General features: G+C 48.3%; 1 protein-coding gene across 2 annotated transcripts in view; it reads right to left on the bottom strand.

Moving 5' to 3' along the window:
- WWC1 (WW and C2 domain containing 1) overlaps positions 1–20,708 on the bottom strand; it is a 147,759-nt gene that overhangs the window by 100,074 nt on the left and 26,977 nt on the right. The window contains exon 1 of one of the 2 annotated variants that reach the window (XM_084761245.1): positions 17,987–18,009. The exons of the other annotated variant lie outside the window; for it this stretch is intronic. Within the exon in view, the coding sequence (XP_084617371.1) occupies positions 17,987–17,994 (8 nt within the window). The 5' untranslated portion in view covers positions 17,995–18,009. Of the gene's footprint in view, positions 1–17,986; positions 18,010–20,708 lie in introns of those variants that run through there. 2 annotated transcript variants of the gene reach the window in all.

Here is a 20,708-nt window from a genome sequence, read left to right as displayed (position 1 = left end):
GGTACACACACACACACACACACACAATCACATCACGCCCCAAACGCAAATGCCAGGCCTGACACTTGCCAGCTGTGTGCCCTGTTTACAGCACTGTGCTAAGGGTAACACCAGGGTCGGGAAGCATACTCAAGACTCTCGAGGGTTTGCACAGTGTTTGCATGAAGTGGTGTTCAGCGCTTCATTGCGGCGGCAGATAAGTTGAATGGTTAAATATAGCTGTCTCCTGAACAAGACCCCTCTACCTCTGCCCATGCAGATCCGGTTAGGTCTATGCCGTAGCCCTTCTGTCTGCCTTCCTAGCTCTTCACAATGCTTTATTGCCTTTCCCTAGGGATGATGATCACTACAAAGGCAGGGAACAAGACAGGACCACTTGCAGTGCCCCACTGGACAGTGGCCAGAATTATTCCTGATCTATAATAAGGATAACAAGTACATACAGTGTGGTGGTTCATGCCTGTAATCCCAGCACTAGGAGGTTGAAACTGGACAACACAGCAAATTCCAGGCTAGTCTGGTCTATGGAGTGAGACTCGGTCTCAGAGAGTAAAAAACAAATAGAACGAAGTCACCAATCAGGCTTCCCCAGGCTGACAGAAAGATACCCCTACACTGACACCGAAAGGGCAGATGGAAAAGAGAGTGCATGCTGGGCAGGAGATGCCAGAATCGTAAAAGAGGGATACAGTGCTGCTACTCCAGTGGAAAGACCCAAAGACAGGTCCCAAGGGGATGAGCAAGCCTCCTCCCTCTCACTAGCATATCAGAGGAGGTGCATGAAGATGCTGGGGCCCTGCCAAGCTCCATCTTCCAGTGTGGTTGAATGGGAGTTCCTGGGACACTGAGGTATGCACTTCTCCTAGACTGTTGCATTAACCAAAAAGCCCTCAGAGGAGCTCTGTGTTACTTTACATATTCCCATGACAAAACACCTCGACAAAAGCAGCTTACTGGAGAAAAGGTTTACTTTGGTTTACCTATTAAGTGTCCCTCATGGTCCGGGAAGGCATGGTAGCAGGAGCTGAAGGCGGCCAGTCACACTGCATTTGTGGACAGGAAGCTAGCGTTAAACTTGCTTTCACCTTTTATTGAGCTCAGAGTTAAGGTGGGTCTCCCACCTCAATGAGCCCAATGCAACTAGGTCCTCATAGGTACAGCCAGGGGCTTATATCCTAGGTGATCCTTAATTCTGCCAAGCTACTATCAACTATCATGAAAGCCCTCCCTTCTGGGGTTGGCCCACAGAGCCAGTGACCTTACTTAAGTCAAGAACTCCAGCTGTCTAGAACAGCAGTGCCACTGACCTGGGCAGACCCTGCCCTTGGCCTCCAGGGAGGATCCTAGGTGCTCAGCAGGTAGGGTTTAGTCAGTACATGGAGATAGTTTTCAAGGACTGCAATCCCCTCCCCCATCCCAGGAGAAGGAAGAGGAGGATGAGGATGAGGATGAGGAGGAGTCCAGACTAGATGCAAGTCCAGTATCAAAGTCTTAGAGGAATTTTCTGGGAGCAAGGGAAACCATGATTGTCAAAGAAAGAGCAGCATCCTTCTGCCTCACTCTGCTCAGCTCTTCCTGACCTATCTGGTCCCAGAGACTCACGTTATCTTTAGAATGTCTGCTGTGTGCTCCTGTGTTCAAGAGGAAGAAGTCTAGGAGACTGGGTGAGACGCAGGGCCCGGCACAAGCCCTCAAGCGGCACACCTCAAATTCACAGAGCCAAATGGCTGCACCACATTAAAAGTCACGGCTGGCAATCACTTCTAAGCCACCACCCATTTATGAAACAATCTCAGTGGGACAGCATAGCAAACTTGAGCCCTGGGAGGTCCCTAGTTTGTACTTTTTAACTAATGCTAATTCTTTGGACAGGTTTCTCAACAGTGCTTTGCTGGAATTCCTAAGGTCAGAGCCAAACAGGAGGTATTCGGACACAGCAGGCATTCTCCATGCATTTAGTCTCCCCGGGAGCATTTCGGGGTGGGGAAATGGGGGGGGGGTGCCTACCAAGTTCAGGGTGTGTGCAAGTATCTTGTTACCATGTTTTTCTATCTGCAAAATACAGATCCTTATGCTAACCCATCCGAAAGGGCTTACCCTTCCCACACCCCTCTTCTTTTCCCATTTTATATCAGACACAAGGGTCCTAATTAATATACAGGGACCGTGGCTGCAAGCGGCTAGACAGACAGTTCTGCAGCATTCACAACCTAGCTGCCGGCTGCCCTATCATCCATCTGGTTGTCACGAGAGGCACAGCTGTTGTTCCTCCCTGCACACCTGGTGCTGGAGAGACAGGGCCTGCCACCATAAAGCCTGTCGGTAATGCTCTGGTCCCTGGCTGTAGTATGGTCTTCAATCCCTTCTACCTAGCTGCAGATCTTGATCTTGGATGTAACGTACCACAGAACTCATGAACCGCAGCATCTCAAAGCGGGGTGGGTGGCGGCGCACAGATAAGTTTTTGCTGTTGTTTTAAAATCAACAACAGGCCTCTAACAGCACTGGGGAGGCAGAGGGAGGAGGCTCTCTGAGTTCGAGGCCAGCCTGGTCTACAGAGTGAGTTCCATGATAGCCAAGGATATACAGAGAGGCCCTAACTCAAAAAACCAAAATAAATAAATAAACGAAAAAAAAAAAACCCCACAAGGATATTCATATTTAGCCTTTGTGGGAAGTGTGCCATTTGAACCAGGTGACATTCCTTTCCACAGCTACTTTACAGACCCTTCATGAGAACCCCCTGAGTTAGTGAACAACACTATTCCCTTTATACAGCTGGGGGGAAGTTGAGACTATCTTATCAAGGGCTACTGAGATTACGTAAATAGAAGCTTAGATTCAAACCCAGGCTGTTTTCATCATGGGAAACCCGGAAACTGGATATTTGTTTTCTTGTACTTTGAAGATTACTTGGTAAAGCGGGAGTCATCAAAATATGAAAGTTTAACCCATAAAATGTGAGCTTATGAAAGCCAGAGCCCGCTCAAGCATCATTCCCCATCTGATACCAGTGTCCGGGCCTTCAGCTGTGCAGGGGAAACCCGTACGGGTTGGTCGGACTTCTCCGATCTCACTAAGCAGTGTAAGTATGGTGTACAATACTGAGGTTTCACAGAGTTGCTGAAAGGGATGTTGAAGGACACTCAAATCACATCTGAGGAGAGGTGAGGTTAACAGCTAAGGAGGCGAAGCCACCATGCTAAAATGGGGTTACAGGCCCTAGCAGACGGAAGGTGACATTGGGGAGTTAAAGGAGCTACCATGAAAACTTGCTCCCTTCTAGGACTTTGCAAAAGAAAGCAGCCTTCCCTTATGAGCTGCTGAGACGTCAAATGAGGAGAGCCGTCAGGTTGTGCTTTTGTGTCAAAATAATTATGCAGTAAATAAACACTGCCTTGGCCCACACTAATCGTCACTGTGTGTCGCTACCACTGTCACTTCAGCTTTGTTAAACATGGCCACGTGCCATGAAGGACTGAACCCATGACATGGTAACAGGGCTGATGCATTTCCACACAGGTGGCCTCACAGCCATCATACATGGCTCTTAAAGGCGAGAAAACACTGTACCATGTAGTCTCCTCTATGAGCACCGTGCAGGAGCTCTCATTACATGCGCTGTTACCCTGACCCCTAGGCCAATTCTATAGAGCAAAAGTCACCCACACAACTCACAGAGGAGAAAACAGAGGTTCAGATAAAAGCAGCCTGTTGAGGCTGAGAGCTATAGGAATAGAACCCAGAATCCCCACCTCCACCCCCATTTACAGTTTCCTTCCTTTGAGGGCTTTTATTTGACACACAGTAATTGCACAAACTCATCGGGTGCTATGAGACACCAGTGCACAGTGTAACGAGATCAGGGTGATTGGCACGCCTTTTGCTTTATGTATTGTCTTTTTGTTGAACCCAACCTTCGTTGTTTGTTTAGAGGCAAGGTCTTAGTATGAAGCCCAGGCTGGCCTTGAACTCAAGATCTTCCTACTTCAGCCTCTGGAATGCTGGCATTATAGACATGCCTCTACCATAGTCAACTTCGATGCAGTTTTAGGCAACTATTTTTCTTCCCCCTTGGGATACTCACCTGTCAAGGGTCGGGCTGACAACTCAAAGTTTTGCAGACCCGCGTATTTTCAGACCAATGTGTTCTTTTTAAAAAGCTAGATGTAAAGCTACCTTAAGGTCCTTAGCACATCTGTCTCCTTTGCTGTCACAGAAAAGGTCCAAGAGGGTGACAATGCGCACATTGCCACCATTACCCTATTGTGGCCGATCTTGGTGGAAAGCAAGTCTCAGAAGAACGCTGTTTAAACGGTCAGGAAGGACAAGCCTCATGAGCCGCTCTTTGCTGTACTGTATATGAGCCAGGAGTTAGTTACAGGGGGGGGGGGGGACCAGACTGAGCAGGGTTCTTTAATGCCTAACTGGGCAAGGAAGCAGAGCATGAACTATTAAGAAATTCCATCCATGAATGACTGGGTGGGGGAAAGCCTCTAAGAGGACTAAGCCCCTGAGAACCAGGAAGTAGTGCCTGGTGGAAGCGAGCGCCCAACCCTTGAAGTGTAAGTCAGCAGTTCCTTTGTAGTGTACGCTGCCTCTGGCAAGCTGTGGAGAGTGGTGGAGGTGGAGATGTTCTAGAATGGGGCAGGCCCGAGCCCTGTGACCTTGGAAAGTTACTTCCCTCTGTGAGGCTCAGTATTCCTCATCTGTAAAATGGGTGATGACTGTGTTTGTTATGACGGTATATAGGGAAATAAGGGCACAGTTAGCAGAGCCTGCTTCACGGTCAACCCTCATTATCAGCCAGGTTGTCATGAATCTTCAAGTGCAGTCACATGGTAGCATCCGTTCAAGATGCAGTCCCTTCATTCATCCCCTGAAGCAAGGGACGTGAAGACTTTCAAAACCATGACAATTGTCCATGCCAACCGGAAAGGGAAGGAATCCTGGCTAAGTCTGGAGTGGGGTTCAATGTGTACAGCAGAGATAAACGTAGATCCCTGGATCTTAGGATTGGTCCCAGGGTAAGAACTTCAAGCTCTGCCCTACGTGTTCTGGCAAAAAGAACTCAGTTAGCCCTAGAATCAGAAACACCCTTGCTCGCTGCCTGGTGCTGACGCCAGAGCTGGCACTGGATATGTGGTCCAGCCCCACTGCCCCAAGGGTGGAAATGCTTCGAGGTCCTACTCTGGCCCTCAGTCAGGCCTGGCGTGAGCCCTCAGCACCTTCATACTCTCCATGAAGGGGGCAGGCGGGGGGGTTAGGGGAGGATGGAGAGATAGCTTAGTGGTTGAGAGAGCTTTTTGTTCTTGCAGAAGACGCAGGTTCGATTCCCAGTGCACATATGATGGCTCACAGTCACCTGTAGCTTCAGTCCCGAGGGAATGATGACGGCCTCTTTGGACTTCAGTGACTACCAGGAACACATGTGGTGCACATACACACACGCAGGCAAACATTCATACACACAAAATATAAATAAATACATCTCTTTAAAGAAAGAACAAATCTGGGATGGTTTCTGTATCTGGGCTACTAAGGCTCTTTCTTGTTGACCCTGTGGGGAAGTCTTTCTCTCCATGAACCTCATCTGCCATGTAGTATGTCCCATCTAGTCACTGTGTTCCCTTCTGTATTGGTGTCTCTGCATCTCTGATGTCTCTGATGCTTTTACCCTGCTCCAAATTAGGCCGGTTTGCTTTTCTTAGTCCTACAATCCCCTAGGGCCTCTTCAAAATCTGCGGGATTCTCTGTGCATGGCTTTTGCTGGGTGCATATTCAACCCTACATTCAAAGTCACTGCTTACAGCTCCTGGGGATGCTTCCTTGAGTGAACCCTGAGACAGCACTTGTGTCCCGTACTTCCTTGACTCCCCTGGATCTGGCTGGCCAGGCTCCCAGGCAGCGGCTTGGAGCCTGCTGGATTTCTTACCAGCCCTCCCCTGTTCGATTCCATCGGCTTCTAGAGTTACCACAGACCCAGTGCTGTGTGCCTGTCCTCTCCTTCCTGTGCTGCACACAACTCAGAATCAAGGCTGCTAACTGCCCCAAAGCTGTGGTGAATCCTCCCTGTACCAGGACGCCATCCCACAAGTCGCAGCACTGCTCCCCACTTCCCCCGAACTGGGGTTACCACCCTGAGGTGATATCTTACTGTCTGTTGAAGCACCCTAAGCCAGTGTTCTACAGCACCTCACCTCACACGTTAGCACGTGACAGGGTGTGCTCTGGCCCTGGAGCAGGAGGAGCGTGGCTCTAGGGGGACGAATGATCACAGTAGCTCTGAGCCTGCTGTAGACCTCCTCAGGGGATGAGGATGGTTTTCATGGCTGATAGCAAAGGCTTCCTTCTACTGACTTTTGATGGACCACCTGGTCTTCTGCATGGCTCAGAAGGGACAAAGAAGGACTCTTTGCCCAAACACCTGACAGTTTTGCATCTGGTGACTGAAACCTTTACTTTTTCCCAAATCCATTAAAAAAAAAAAAAGAAAGAAAGAAAGAAAGAAAAAGAAAAGAAAAGAAAAACCAGTGAAAGGCACCAGCAATCCCTCTGAGGGGGAGCAGATCTTCTTCACCATTTGAAAGGCTAAGTGCCCGAAGGGCCGGGAGATGAAAAGAGCCAGCCGGGTTTCTGATCTGAAGCATGCCAGCCTTTTGATGTTAATGATGAGAGGAGGGATCAAAACCTGTGTTTTTCTGACAGAAACTGGTAATGCCTGACAGTCAGATATGTTCTTGTCTGGAGCCTGAGCCAGAGAGCCTTTCCTCAGTCACCCTGTGCCTGAGCTGGGGACTAAGTGTTTGGTTCTCAGAGGATGTCTCACATCCAGCCTTTTCCCCAAGGGCTTGAGCCCCGCCCCGTGTCCCCCACCCCCACCCCACCCCCACCCCCGCCATGGCTATTTTCCTTCCCTTCATCTCTGCCTGGGTAACAGGAATCCTACAGATTTTACAGCAAGCATCTCCTCTCCTGGAGGCCTCCATCCCTTGTCTTATTTAATAATAAAAAGACTGAGCCTCTACCTGCCAAATCTTGGAACTCTCCTTTGGCCACCCTCTATGCACGGTTTCTCTGTGTAGCCCTAGTTGTCCAGAAACTCACTCTATAGACCAGGCTGGCCTTGAACTCACAGAGACCTACCTGCCTCCGCCTCAGGGGTGCTGGGATTAAAGCTACATGCCATTACTGCCTGGCTCCCCCACTGTCACCCTTAAGGCAGTTGTCTTTGATTACCGGCTGTGTCACCTTAGAAACATGCCCCAGGTGGGGGCATGTCTGCTCTGATGTCCCTGGTCTGTCTGGCTTCTGGCACCATGGCTGCTGGGTAGAAAGCACTCAGGAGGGGTACTCAGAAGAAGAGCACACATTGAGCAGGAACACAGGAATCCTAATTACAGGTGTGTGGCCCAGGACAATAACTGAACCTTTCTGAGGCTCAGGATAACAGGGACAAAGTGGTTGAATGCGATGGCACTTGCCTGTAATCCCAATACTCAGAAGGCTGAGGCAGGAGGGCTGGGGTCACCAACGTGGGGGAAGGGGAGGAACTCACAGAAGTGTTATTTCACATCCAAAGGGAAAGCCAAGGAGCTGTGAATGGTAAATGGTTAAGTAGTGCAATAGCCATACAATGGAATATTATTTAGTAATAAAAAGAACGGTACATCAGGGCTAGAGAGATGCCTCAGAGGTTAAGAGCACTGGCTGCTCTTCCAGAGGACCCAGGTTCAGTTCCCAGTACCCACATGACAGCTCACAACCATCTGTAGCTCCAGTTCCAGGGGATCTGACATCTCACACAGACATATTTACAGACAAAACAACAATGCACATACAATTTAAAAAATTAATTAAGCCGGGTGGTGGTGGAACATGCCTTTAATCCCAGCACTCAGGAGGCAGAGCAAGTTCCAAGACAGCCAGGGCTACACAGAAATACCCTGTCTTGAAAAACAACAACAACCACTTAATTAATTAGTTAATTAATTAATGTCTAAAAACTAAGAGAATCCAGGGTGGAGATATAGCCCTGAATATGTACAAGGCCCTGCCACAAAAACCAGCGGGCCGGGGAGACGGCTCAGTGGAATGCTTGCTGTGTAATTGAAGACTTCTGTTGGGACAACAGGGACCCAAGTAGAAAGCCTACAGATAGGCGAGCCAGTGTGTCCCTACAGTTCCAGTAATAGGAGGTGAGATATGAAAGGATCCTGGGCTCTGGATGGCCAGCCAGTCTCATCAATGGGGGAGTTCTACATCAGTGAGAGACCCTGTCAGCTGGGCCTGGAGAGTTGGCTCAGTGGTGAAAAGTACTTTCTGCCCTTGTAAAGCTTCAGTTCCCAACACCTGCGCAATGACTCACAACAAACTGTAACTGCAGTTCTGGGGAATCCAATGTCTTCTTCTGACATCCACAGGCACCAGGAATGCACAAAGCAAAACACTCGTATCCATCAAATAAATAAATAGCTTTATTAAATATTTACTTAATCAATAAAAGGTCATCAAGATGGCTCAAAATATAAAAGTGCTTGTTGCATAACCCTGATTACCTAAATTCAACCCCCAGAGGCTACATAGGGAGAGAAGTGACTCACAAAAGTTGTCCTCTGACATCTACATGTGTGCCATGGCATCTGCATGCCTACACAAATGCTTATACACACACACACACACATTGAAAAAATTAAATTGGAGAGTGATGAGAAAAAGCCCTGTAGCCTCTATATGCACACATACGAACACACACTCACGTGAGAACATACATATTACTGATACACCAAAATGAGAAAGCAAATTAAAATGCGCGCGCGCACACACACACACACACACACACACACACGCACAGAAAGAGAGAGAGAGAGAGAGAGAGAGAGAGAGAGAGAGAGAGAGAGAGAGATTCAAATGAGCTTTTAAAATAAAGAAAAGGAAAAATAAAGTTCAGAATAGGAAATGTCTTGTGACAGACAGTAGGGTATCAGTTGCCTGGGGCTAGGCAGGAAGTGGACCTAGAAATGAAAACTAAGGGATGTGGGCTTCAAGCGGTGATGGAAACGTTTTTAAAAATAAGTGTGAAGACGGTTGTAGAACTCTGTGATGACACTAAAAGTCCCTTAACTGCGAGTTTGAAATGAATGAATTAACAATGACAATGTCTAAAAACTAAGGGAATCCGGGGTGGGGATATAGCCCTCTGACAGATACTGACCTAGCATGGGCAAGGCCCCGGGGTTCCACGTCCAGCATTGGAAGTGAAAAAAAAAAATTCAACTACACTACCAGTGTCTACTACCCAGGCTAAACTACACAGGGAGATGCGCTCAGTGTTCCTGATGGGTTAACCCTATTAGCACCTCCAACACCAAACAGGATTCTATTTTTCCCACTCCACAAATGAAGAAGCTGAGGTTGACACACACCTTCCCTAAGGTGACACAGCTGATAAGTAGCAGAACCAGGCTGGTAAGTCACGTAGACAGAAGGAGGAGGTCTCCAGCACAGAGGCCCCTAGGCTTAAAGCAGGAGCTACTTACTTACTTAGCAAAAACCAAGAAATCTTCTCTTGAATCTCAGAGATACCCCCACCCCATCCTCCAAGCTGTCTGCCTGCTTTCTCTCTTCCTGTGCAACTTCCTGTGCAACCACTTCTCAGGGCACTCCCACAAGGAGTAGGGGTGTAACTGGTTGTCATGAGGACTCCAGGGGACAAGCTCCTAGTTATTATCAGTCTAGATGTCCCCACACTGGTTTTTTTTTGGGGGGAGGGCATGTCAAGACATGGTTTCTCTGTGCAGCCTTGATTGTCCTTGAACTCACAGCGATCCACCTGCCTTTTAAGAAGCCAGGGACTTCCTTGGTGCCCTTGATGTCTAGGCCTGGTTTCCTAGCACTTCCTGGCATCTCCTTTCCCTGTCCCTTCTCAGGTGTTGTTTGAGGCAGAGTCTCACTATATAGCTTTGGGTGGCTTGGAGGTTGCTATGTAGACCAGGCTGGCCTCCAACTCAGAGATCCGCCTGCCTCTGCCTCTTAATGTCTGGTTTTATACCAGTAAAGTCCTTTCTGATGTTTTATTTTTTAATGAATTAATTCACTTTACATCCTGACCGTAGCTCCCCTCCTTCCTTCCTTCCTGTTCCCACCCTCCCTCCCTCCCTCCCTCTTCCTCCATCCCTCTCCCCTGGTCCTTAGAGAAGGGGAGTTCTCCCTCCCCCAAACTCACTCCACCTCATCAAGTCACATGAGGGATGAGCAAGTCCTTTTCAACTGTGGTCTATCAAGGCAGCCCTGCCAGGGGAAATGATCAAAAACAACTGGCTGGGAGTAGTGGAGCACACCTTTAATCCCAGCACTGTTGGGAGGCAGAGGCAGGCGGATCTCTGTGAGTTCGAGGCCAGCCTGGTCTACAAAGTGAGTTCAGGACAGCCAAGGCGACACAGAGAAACCCTGTCTTTAAAAAAAAAAAAAAAAAAAAAAAGAGCAGGCAACAGAGTCCATGCCAGAGACAGCCCCTGCTTCCCTTACTAGGGGACCCATGTGAAGCCTGCGCTACATCTGTGGAGGGGGCCTAGCACACACCACCATATACCCTCCCTCTTACTGTCTTGCACAGTTAGCTCCAGGGCCCTTGGACCCCAGGTTAAAGGTCAGCTTCTTATCTGAATGAGCCATCTTAATTGGTCCCTAGTTCCTTCCCAGTATGGCACCATTTACTTCCTTCATTCACTTGTGACAATTGGCAATTGTTATGTCTTTGTTCCACTGAATGTGTAATCGGCCTCTGTCCTCATCACAAGCTCTAGACTGTATGAGATGCCATACGAGCAGGCGCTAAGTCCGACGTTTTAATCCCTGGGTCTGCACAGAGAGGGTGTTTAGTGTGAGGCTCAGGGTTTTTCAACCTGGGCCTTTACCATGAGACATTATTGGCCATAGGGCTGTATCATTCTTGGCTGTGGAGGGCTGTTTTGTGCACAGTATGGAGTTTATCGTAATTCTTTGCCTTTAATCATCAAGGGTAACCTACTGGTTCTGATAACCCAAAATGTTTCCAGACACTGGCACATGTGCCAAAGGAAGGGAAGGGAGCGGGGAGGGAAGGTCATTTCCCTTAGAGCAGTGGTTCTCAACCGGCCTAGTGCTGTGTCCCTTTAATGCAGTGTCCCATGTTGTGGCGGTCCTCAAACCATAAAATTATTTTTATTGCCTCTTCATAACTGTAATTTGGCTACTGTTATAAATCGTAATGAAAATATCTGCTGTGCCTCCAGCATGAGGGCTGTGAGGCCATGCTCCCTTTCCGTAGGATAACACTCAGGTTACTCAGGGGTGTTTTACCCAGTGTCCTTTTCTAGTTGTGGCCATGGTACGTGAGAAACCACAGGCTCTCCACAATCGGGATTAATACAGGGATTCTTGCATTCTCAAATTCTTGAGACCAAAGGTGTTTCAGATTTCAGACCCATCTTAGGAAATGGACCCATAAAATTAATTATATGGGTCTAAGCATAAAATTAATTATATGCTTCATAGAAGGAAAAAAAAAACCAACCCAAACCCTTATTCGAAATATGGTTCAGCAGGTAAAGGCATTTGTAGTTCAAACCTGGTGGCCTGAGTTTGATCCCCAGAGCCCAGATAAAGGTAGAAAGAGAAAGCCAACTCCAGAAGGCCATCTTCTGCTCTCCACGTGTGTGCCCCTCATCATGTCCACACATATACAAATTAAAAATGTATGTTTCATGTATCCCTTATATATGTAGCTTGCTGGTAATTTTAGATAATAGTTTTGGATTTTTGAATAATTTTAGATTTCAGATGCTATTAACATCTACAATAGCGTCTTTCTTTCTCTTTCTCTTTTCTTTTTGATAACTCTTTCTATATTGCCCAGGTTGACACCAAATTTGGTATTCCTCTGCCTCAGCTTCCCAAGAACCAAAATTACAGACATGGGCCTTAGTGTGGCTGGTGAAATGATTATATTAGGTAGCATTTGCAGGCTGGAGAATCGCTCTGTGTTAACAAGTGCTGCTCTTCCAGAGGTCCCTTAGTTCAACTCCCAGCACGCTTGTCAGGCAGCTCAGAACTGCCTGTAACTCCAGCTCCAGGGGATCCAAACCCTCTTCAGGCCCCCTTGGGAGCTGCACTCACATGTGCACATACATGTACTCAGATAAACACATATATCAACAACAAAATAAATGTTTAATAGCTAGTATCTTTTTGGTTGAAAACTGGGGTCTGAGGTAATCTTTATTTCCTTTCTCACATATGGGAAAAACAAAGGCCGAGCCAGGCTGGGCATCCTCTCAGCTGCAGGCTGCAGAGCCAAGGCACAGAGATGTGAACCACAGACCTTGATGTTAGCTGTACTCCATCAACTACTAGTTCACAGAGACATCCTTCGCATCAGAACACAACTGCACGTGTGAAGTAATGAGCCTCTTAAAGGCTGGCAGTGCCCACACACAGGAAGGCACTCGGCAACCAAAGTTGGCTCCTTCAGTCAGAGCTAGAGGTCACCAGATACTGTGTTTTGTTTTTGAGGATGTTTTGTGGGAGTATGTTGGTATTGTTAAAACAATCCCTGGCCCCTTTAGCCCAGGCTGGCCTGTAACTTACTGTGTCACCCAGGTTAGCCCTTACCTATCCAGTAATCTTACTGCCCAAGCCTCGGGCATACCAGGATTACAAGTGTACACGGCCATACATAGCTAACGCCGTGCTTAAAAGTGAGAACACTTAAGCTTTCACTGGACTGAAACAAAGATAGCTGCGTCAGTGGCCAGTCTTCACTGTCAGTTTGATGGAATTAACAGTTATCATGGAAGCATACCACTTCCCATGGATAGGGTAGAATTTCCTGAAAGATTTTACTTAGGTGGTTAGGCCCACCCTAGGTGTGAGTGGTGTCATTCCACGGGCTGGGGTCTTAGATGGAATAAATAGGGAAGGGCCAAGAGCACTCACATCTGTCGTCTGTCTGTCTGTCTCTGCTTCATGAATGCAGATGCAATGTGACCAGCCAACACATGCTCCTGCCACGGTGTTCTTGCCTATGAACCAAATAACCTTTCTTCCCTTACATTGCATTTGTCGGGGCATTTTGTTACAGCAGCGAGACAAGTCCCTGATGCTGCTGCCCATACTGCACAGGCACCTGGAAGTCACATACAGCAGAGATGCACAGATGGGATCCTAGGCATCTGTATACACATGGACCAGGGAGTGGTTGGCATGCCAAGCTTGGGGCAGATCCCATCTGAAGACGCAGCTCTGAAAACATCCGAGAGTCAATAGATAAGGGAACAGAAGATGGGAGAAGAAAGCAATCGTCTTGTGCAACACAGACTTCCCTTTTCCCCGGAGGAAGGAAAGCTTAGGGGTGGATGGAGCCATAACTGAATTCAGTCCTGCTATTAGGTTAGTTTTTCTAAACACCAGTTACTCATCAGCCAAAGAGCAGACCGACCCTATCTTCCTCAACAAACTTCATACACAAAAGTGAGCCAGGGAGCAGGAAGCCCAGAAAGACAAAAGGAACTGTGTGCTGCCTGGCCGGTAGGCAGTAGGTGGCCCAGTGGTTATAGAGTCGAGGCTTGGCAGTTGTGAGAGGGAGAGAGATCCATGTTCAAACACCAGCACTTCCATCCCGAGCCATGTGACAGCAATTCTTTGTGCTCTAATTCCTCCTTTGTCCAGCTGGCGTAACAATTTCTTACATGCAAGTGTGCCGGGAGGTCCAGAATATTTGCAAGAAGTGAAGAGGACAGGCAAACTTCCTGACGTCCTCTAACCATCTCATTATAGGACCTGTCTGGGAAATGTTCCTGCAAGTGCCTAGGGAGCATCCGCCAGGAACCTCAGCATCTCCTTGGAAGGCAGAGATAAAAGAATCTTGAGGCTGCCTCCTCAGCACCTGCAAGAGGACCTAGCTGACACTGGAGTGTGACTTTGACCTAACTTCTAGGCCCCCACAGAAAGAATGTGTTCTGTGATTCTACCCTTTATCTTGATTTTTTTTTTTTCCTTTTCAAGTGGGGGTGGAGAATAAAGACAAGAACTTCAAGGTCAGGTTCACTTCCCTTCAGGCTCCTTCAAGGCTGCAGTGAAATTTCAAGAATGCAGCCTCTGGGCCCAGTTTACATTCCCACCCTCTTGGTATCCAAGATACCAGAGGGACCTGTAGCATTCCATCCTGCCAATCAGCCTCCTGGCTGGTCTGGTGGTCTCGCAAGCTCTCAGCTCCATCCTAAGCTGCCCTCCTATGGGGTAAGGCCTGCCCCTGGTCCATGGGAAAAGCATCATTGCTTACCAGGAGGGTCGTTCATTCATTCACTGGCCCAACACTCACGCTCAGGGCTCCCGTGGCTAGGCATTCTGGTAAGTGGCTGGAAGTGCCAGTGCACTGGAGGAACCCGACACAAAAAACAAGCCGAGCCAGTCCGCGAAATGGCGGCGCACAGTGGTGTGCGGTGTGGGAGTGGTTATGTTCAAGATCAAGACAGGCTTCCCCCCAGGAAGGGAGTATTAAACTTAGAACTGATGAGTGTGTAGGCGGACAGAGGTGGAGAGAAGAAGGAAGAACATTCTAGATAGAGGGACCAGCACTGGCAAGCCTCTACATTGCAAAGGTTGCCGTGATGATGCCTTTGAGGACCTGTGGCCAGCTTGTGGTGGAGACCAGAGACAAGGACAGAGTCCGACTTTCATGAGAATCCTGAGCACACAGGGCAGGGCAGTCATTATACTAAGAGTCACAGCAGAGGGTTAGAAGCATTTTATGCAAAGAAAGTATTTCTGTAAGAATTTACTAATACTGGGAAGGAGAGATAGCTCAGTAGCTAAGGGTACTTGTTTCTCTTATAGGGGATTCAAATTCTGTTCCCAGCAGCCACATCAGGTGGCTCACAAGTGGCTGTAACTTCAGTTCCAGGGGATCTGCTGCTGTCTTTTGGTCTCTTCAAACACCTACACACACACACACACACACACACACACACACACACACACACACACACACACACACAGAGTGACCAAAAATAGATTCATACAGTCACTAAGAAAGTACCACATGTACACAGTTTATTATATGTACAACTAAGAAAGAAGGTACTGGCCGGGCGTGGTGGCACACGCCTTTAATCCAAGCACTCGGGAGGCAGAGGCAGGCGGATCATTGTGAGTTCGAGGCCAGCCTGGTCTACAAAGGGAGTCCAGGACAGCCAAGGTTGTTACACAGAGAAACCCTGTCTCGAAAAACCAAAAAAAAAAAAAAAAAAAGAAAAAAAAAAAAAAAGAAAAAAGAAGGAAGGTACTGGAGCAGCCTAGGACCCAGTGTTTTTTTTAAAAGCACCCTTTGCCACATGTCTGTTTATTTATTTATTTATTTATATATATATTTATGCATGCTTATCTATTTATTTGGTCTATTTATGCATACTCAAAAAGGACAAAAACAATACAAAACAAAAACACAAAGTAAGGTGGCTCAAGAACTGATCTCTGAGACACAGTGTAAAGTATTGGTCTAGCACCTGCAAAGCCTTGGGGTCTATCCTTGGCACTGAACAAAGTCCCCAGTCCTCAGACACTGGGTAGTTCAATGCCATAGCATTTCTTCTTTTTACCCTTCTTAGGCTTTTTTTTTTCTTTTTGGTGACATCTCTAAGTCTAGAGAGATGGGTCAGTGGTGGCGAGCGTATATTGTTCCTGAGGACCTGAGCTTGATTCCCAGCGCCCGTATCAGGATGTTCACAACTGCCTCTAACTCCAGCTCCAGGGAATCTGAGACAAGATCTCAAGCCCACTTTCTTCTCAGCCACTGACAACTACTTTGAGTTTTGATTCAGGGGTTTGATATTAGTAGGACGTATAGAAGAAAGTATTAGGGCACTCTCACCCCCAGCCCTGCACACCCACACTAGTGGGATTGCCTCGTACATGCTACCTACACCTTCTACAACTGACCTACATTCCTAGCCCCTTCAAAAAAATTTCAGTTTACACAAAGTCTCATTAAGTAGTTCGTCCTAGCCTTCAAACTTGCAATCCCCCTGCCTCAGTTTCCTGGGGAGAAAGGTTCTCCCCATCCCTCCCTCCCCCTGAGACAGGGTTTCTCTATGTAGCCTTGGCTGTCCTGGAACTCACTCTATAGCCCAAGCTGGCCTCAAACTCACAATGATCTGCCTGCTCCTGCGTGCTGGGATTAAAGGTGTGCGCCACCACCACTGGCTGCAAAAAGGTTTTTCAACAAGAGGTTTGTTTGCAATGGTCTTGAAGTGATTTGCATTGAGAACAGACACAGGCTGCAGCTCTATGGACTCCTCACCAAGCACAGCATAATGGACACAGCAGTTATAAGACTCACCTTGATATGAAGATGTTCACAGGCTAAAAGGCAGGTTAATCTTGAAAAGGATGGGTTGAACTACAGCGCATACACACTCTCCCTGCCTGTGGATGTGGCTCAGTCAGTAGAGGGCTTGCCGAACATTAGACAGAGCCCTGGATTCAGTCAGAAGTTCAAGGTCATCCTTGGCCACAGACCAATTTTGAGGCTAGCCTGGGGAATCAGTGAAACCAGTCTCCAAATAAAACTCCAGTGACTCAGATGACCTAGGTTGCAAGTTCAAATCCCAGCATGACCCAAGGAAGCAGAGAGAGTAATAAAGCCTTTTACTGGGTAGCTCTGGGCCAGTAGCTATGTAGATCAAGCATTCCTGTGATGTTGATAAGTCTTTAGAATTATAGCAGCTGTGTGTGAGAACATTTTTAAAAAAGATTTATTTATTTATTATTATGTATACAGTGCTCTGCTTGCAAGTACTCCTGCAAGCCAGAAGAGGCGCCATATCACATTACAGATGGTTGTGAGCCACCATGTGGCTGCTGGGAATTGAACTCAGGACGTTTGGAAGAGCAGGCGGTGCTCTTAATCACTGAGACATCTCTCCAGCCCCTGTGAGAACAATTTTAATGTCTTTTCTTTAGCATGAAGCATACTATTCTGAGACTTGCTGATCTTGGAACTCTTACTGTTTTACCTCTTGTCTCACTGTTCAGTTGGGTTTGAGTAGCCCAGACTAGCCCTGAAGCCTCATATAGCCCAGGCTAGCCTTGAAATCTTAATCCTCCTGTCTCTGCTTCTTGCATGCTAAGGTTATAGGTAGGGACACACCATGCCCACCCTTGCCTCACTCTTGTCAATGTCCACATGGGCCTCCATGGCACAATGGCACATTAAACAACTGCGTTGCCTCCAGGGGGAGAGCTGTGGGGCTGGCTGCTGGTTTCCTGCTCTTAAAATGCATGGCTGAGGTAGCAAGAAAGCTGTAGCTCTGACTCACAACTCCTGTGGAGTGGCAGGGTGCAAACTGTGATGCCCCAGCCTAGCGAATGGCTGTGAGTCACCTAGCTACTTCTTGGCACTCGGTTTCATGAATGAGGCCTCGGGAGAGGTGAGGAGGGAGTGATGGAGTGAACTCTAATGGCATCAGCTGATACTCACAGAAGATAATGACAGCGAAGGGGACCAACTCCTCCCCAGTCTCCTACTCTATAGAGCCCTAGAACCCCCAAATCCAGCTGCTCCTGCCAATGGCCCCAAACAGCTGTATTGCACCTTTTCTCTGTATCGTGTCCCTCGCTTTCTTTCTCTGGCATCTCCAGCACACCTTCCAGTTGAAAGACCAGACAGGCTTCTGTGAATTAGTGAACATGGGGGTGGAGGGTGGGGCGGTCCCAGGGTCACCTTCCTTCCATCATCCCATCCTCTAGGGCATTCCATGCACCCATGGCAAGTGCCACAGGGTGGAAATAACACCACTGACCTCATCAACACAGTGCTGAGCAAACACAATAAATAATACTAGTTCTGAAGGTGCCTGGTGCTCCCTCCAACTTATTAATGAGAAACCTAAGCCTTGGAGAAGGTCAAGAGTACAGCCTGTCGATGGCCTCCCTCCAAAGAATGCCTTACTTGCTCATGGATTCCTTCCAAGGAGGTGTTTTTCAGGCCCTCTTCCCAGAGTCACCATATTTCTTCCTTGAAAGCACAGGCCCCCAAGCAGTTCCAAAGGCCCTCTGGTCCCCGGGCTGCCCAGGACCATTCTGAGGGGGCTGAGGGGTCTGGAACCTTCTAATCATCTGCCCTTCTGGAGAATTTATACTCTCACCAGAGCCAGGGCTTGTAATCAGGTTCCAGCTGCTTCAGTTCACTTTCCCTTTGTTTATCTTTCCACCATTTGAGTGACTGGCTTGCTCTGCCCCTCCCACTTGTGTGGGCCCGACTTCCCCCACGCAGGGGAGAAGCAAAGTGGGGCTTCCTAAGCTTACTTCTCCAGGGGCCCAAGAATGCTGGGGAGACCCAATTCCAGGTGCAGTAGCTTTGTTATAAACACTCTCTTCTCCTTCTCCCAACCCTTTCTCCAAACACCCAAAACAGCAGATTAAGTTTTAACTCTGGCTGGCAGGACACCTGCTTTTGAAATCCCTCCTCCCAACCCCGACCAACCTCGGAGGAGGGTTTACAACATACAGGTAAACATTGACACTGGTTAAGAGTTACTGAAGGGAAGTGGAGCCTGGAATGCTGTCTCTGAAGTCTTGACCCCAAAGAGGAGGGTCCTTCCCAAACACCTAAAATAAGAAAATAAGAGCTGGAGAGATGCTCAGTGGTTAAGAGCACTTGCTACTCTCCCCCCCCCCCCAAAGGTGGGCAGGGTGGCGGAGAGATGGCTCAATGGTTAAGAGCACTGACTGCTCTTCCAAAGGACCCTGGTTCAATTCCCAGCACCCACATGGCAGCTCACAGCTGTCTTGGTCCAAGATCTGACACCCACAGACATACATACAGGCAAAACACATAAAATAAAAATAAATAAATTATTAAGACAAAACCAAACCAAACCCAAAACGGAGCACTTGCTGCTCCCCGCAGAAGACCAGTCAGGTGGTTCATAATCACCTGTAACTCCAGGTGATGGGGACCTAAAAGGCTTCTTCTGGCCTAACAGGTACATACACACATGCAGACACCCCCAACACATGTATACACATACATAATATAATAAAATTTAAGACAGGTGGTGGTGGCGTACACTTTTAATCCCAGCACCAGGGAGGCAGAGGCAGGCTGATCTCTGATTTAGAGGCCAGCCTGGTCTACGGAGTGAGTTCCAGGACAGCCAGCACTACACAGAGAAACTCTGTCTCAAGAAATGAATGAATAAAATTGAAGACAGAGGAAGAGGAGGAGGACTACGTGGAGAAGAAGGAGGAGGAGGAAAAGCTAACAGTGGAAGAGAAAAATCTCTCAGGCTTGGATAATCAAGGCTTTTAGGCCAGTGGTCATTAAATCCTAAGCAGAAAACTGAAGGTCAACAGTGCATTCAAGTGGCCTCCTGGAAACTCTCACAGAGGACTTTCTTCATGACTGAGACCCTACGGAGGAAGGGAGGCAGGAGCACGCTGAAAAGGGGGAACCACAGCATCAGACCAACTCACTAGCAGGAAAAAAACAAAACCCAAAAAACCAACGCAACGCTGTCTGCTCACCTGCTTGTGCCAGACAATGCTGATCTTGTCAACAAGGCATGAATGTTTTAGTAGCAGTGGGATGGTGGGACACAGCCAGCCCACAGCGCATGTTGGCTGACATGACAGGGTGACAGATGCCACGGCACATGGAGTCACTTGAGACTGCAAGTGCTTCACTAAGCAAGAGGACGACGAAAGCTGGGCGGTGGTGGCACACGCCTTTAAGATCCCAGCACTTGGGAGGCAGAACTCTGGGAGTTCTGGATATCTCCAGGCTAGCAGGGGCTGGTTCACACGGAAACCTTGTTTCACAAAACAACAACAACAACAAAAACAAAAGGCAAGGGGACGATGAAAAGCTGCATGGTGACTATCAACAAACACTTCACCGCTCAAGACCAACCCAAGACCGGGTGGAGTGTGAGTTTAGAGGTATACCTTAGAGACACTGTTCACTAGAAGGGTCCAGTGGGGCACGGTGGTGGGAGGCAGAGGCAGGAGGATCACTGTGAGTTCGAGGTCAGCCTGGTCTACAAAGCGAGTCCAGGACAGCCAAGGCTAACACAGAGAGACCTGTAACAACAGCAACAACAACAACAACAACAACAACAACCTCCCCCACCCTCACCCCCCCCCCAAAAAAAAAGAAGCAAGGTGATTTATAGGCAACTCTGTTCCAGGTCCCTGGCGGCTGCCATGGGGATACACTTGCCTGTGGATGGGCAGCAGTGAGGAGGTGGCTGAGGGGGACTAACCTGGCCCACGTTGGCCAAGTGCTTGCTCTTTCCCACACCCCTTCATCTGGAAGACACAGCACCGTCAGAGCAGCCTGTAGTACAGGGCTCCCAGAGCTGACCCTGGCCTCTCTTACTTGTGAGGCCCCAGCTCAGTCTGGAGATGCTAAGTCACACCACTGAGCAGGGCCTCTGCAGGGGCTCTGATCCTACTTCTGTCTTCAGCAGCTGCACTTCATGGGCTGCCCGCTGTGGGAAGGAGTTTGTGTCCACCCACTTGCTCTGACTTCTCAAGGGCAGCCCAATACCCTGGACTGATTAGCATGAACACGCGTGGCGTGTTTTGATTGGGGCTCCCCTGCATCTTGGATTCTTCAGAAAGCGACAAGCATGTCATCTTCATCGTAACCTGACAGAATCATTACACAC

The sequence above is a fragment of the Acomys minous genome (assembly GCF_964271855.1).
Source record: "Acomys minous genome assembly, chromosome: 16".
NCBI lineage: Eukaryota > Metazoa > Chordata > Mammalia > Rodentia > Muridae > Acomys > Acomys minous.
The sequence above is the reverse complement of the archived record's forward strand: the minus strand, read 5'-3'. Positions and strand labels throughout refer to the sequence as shown.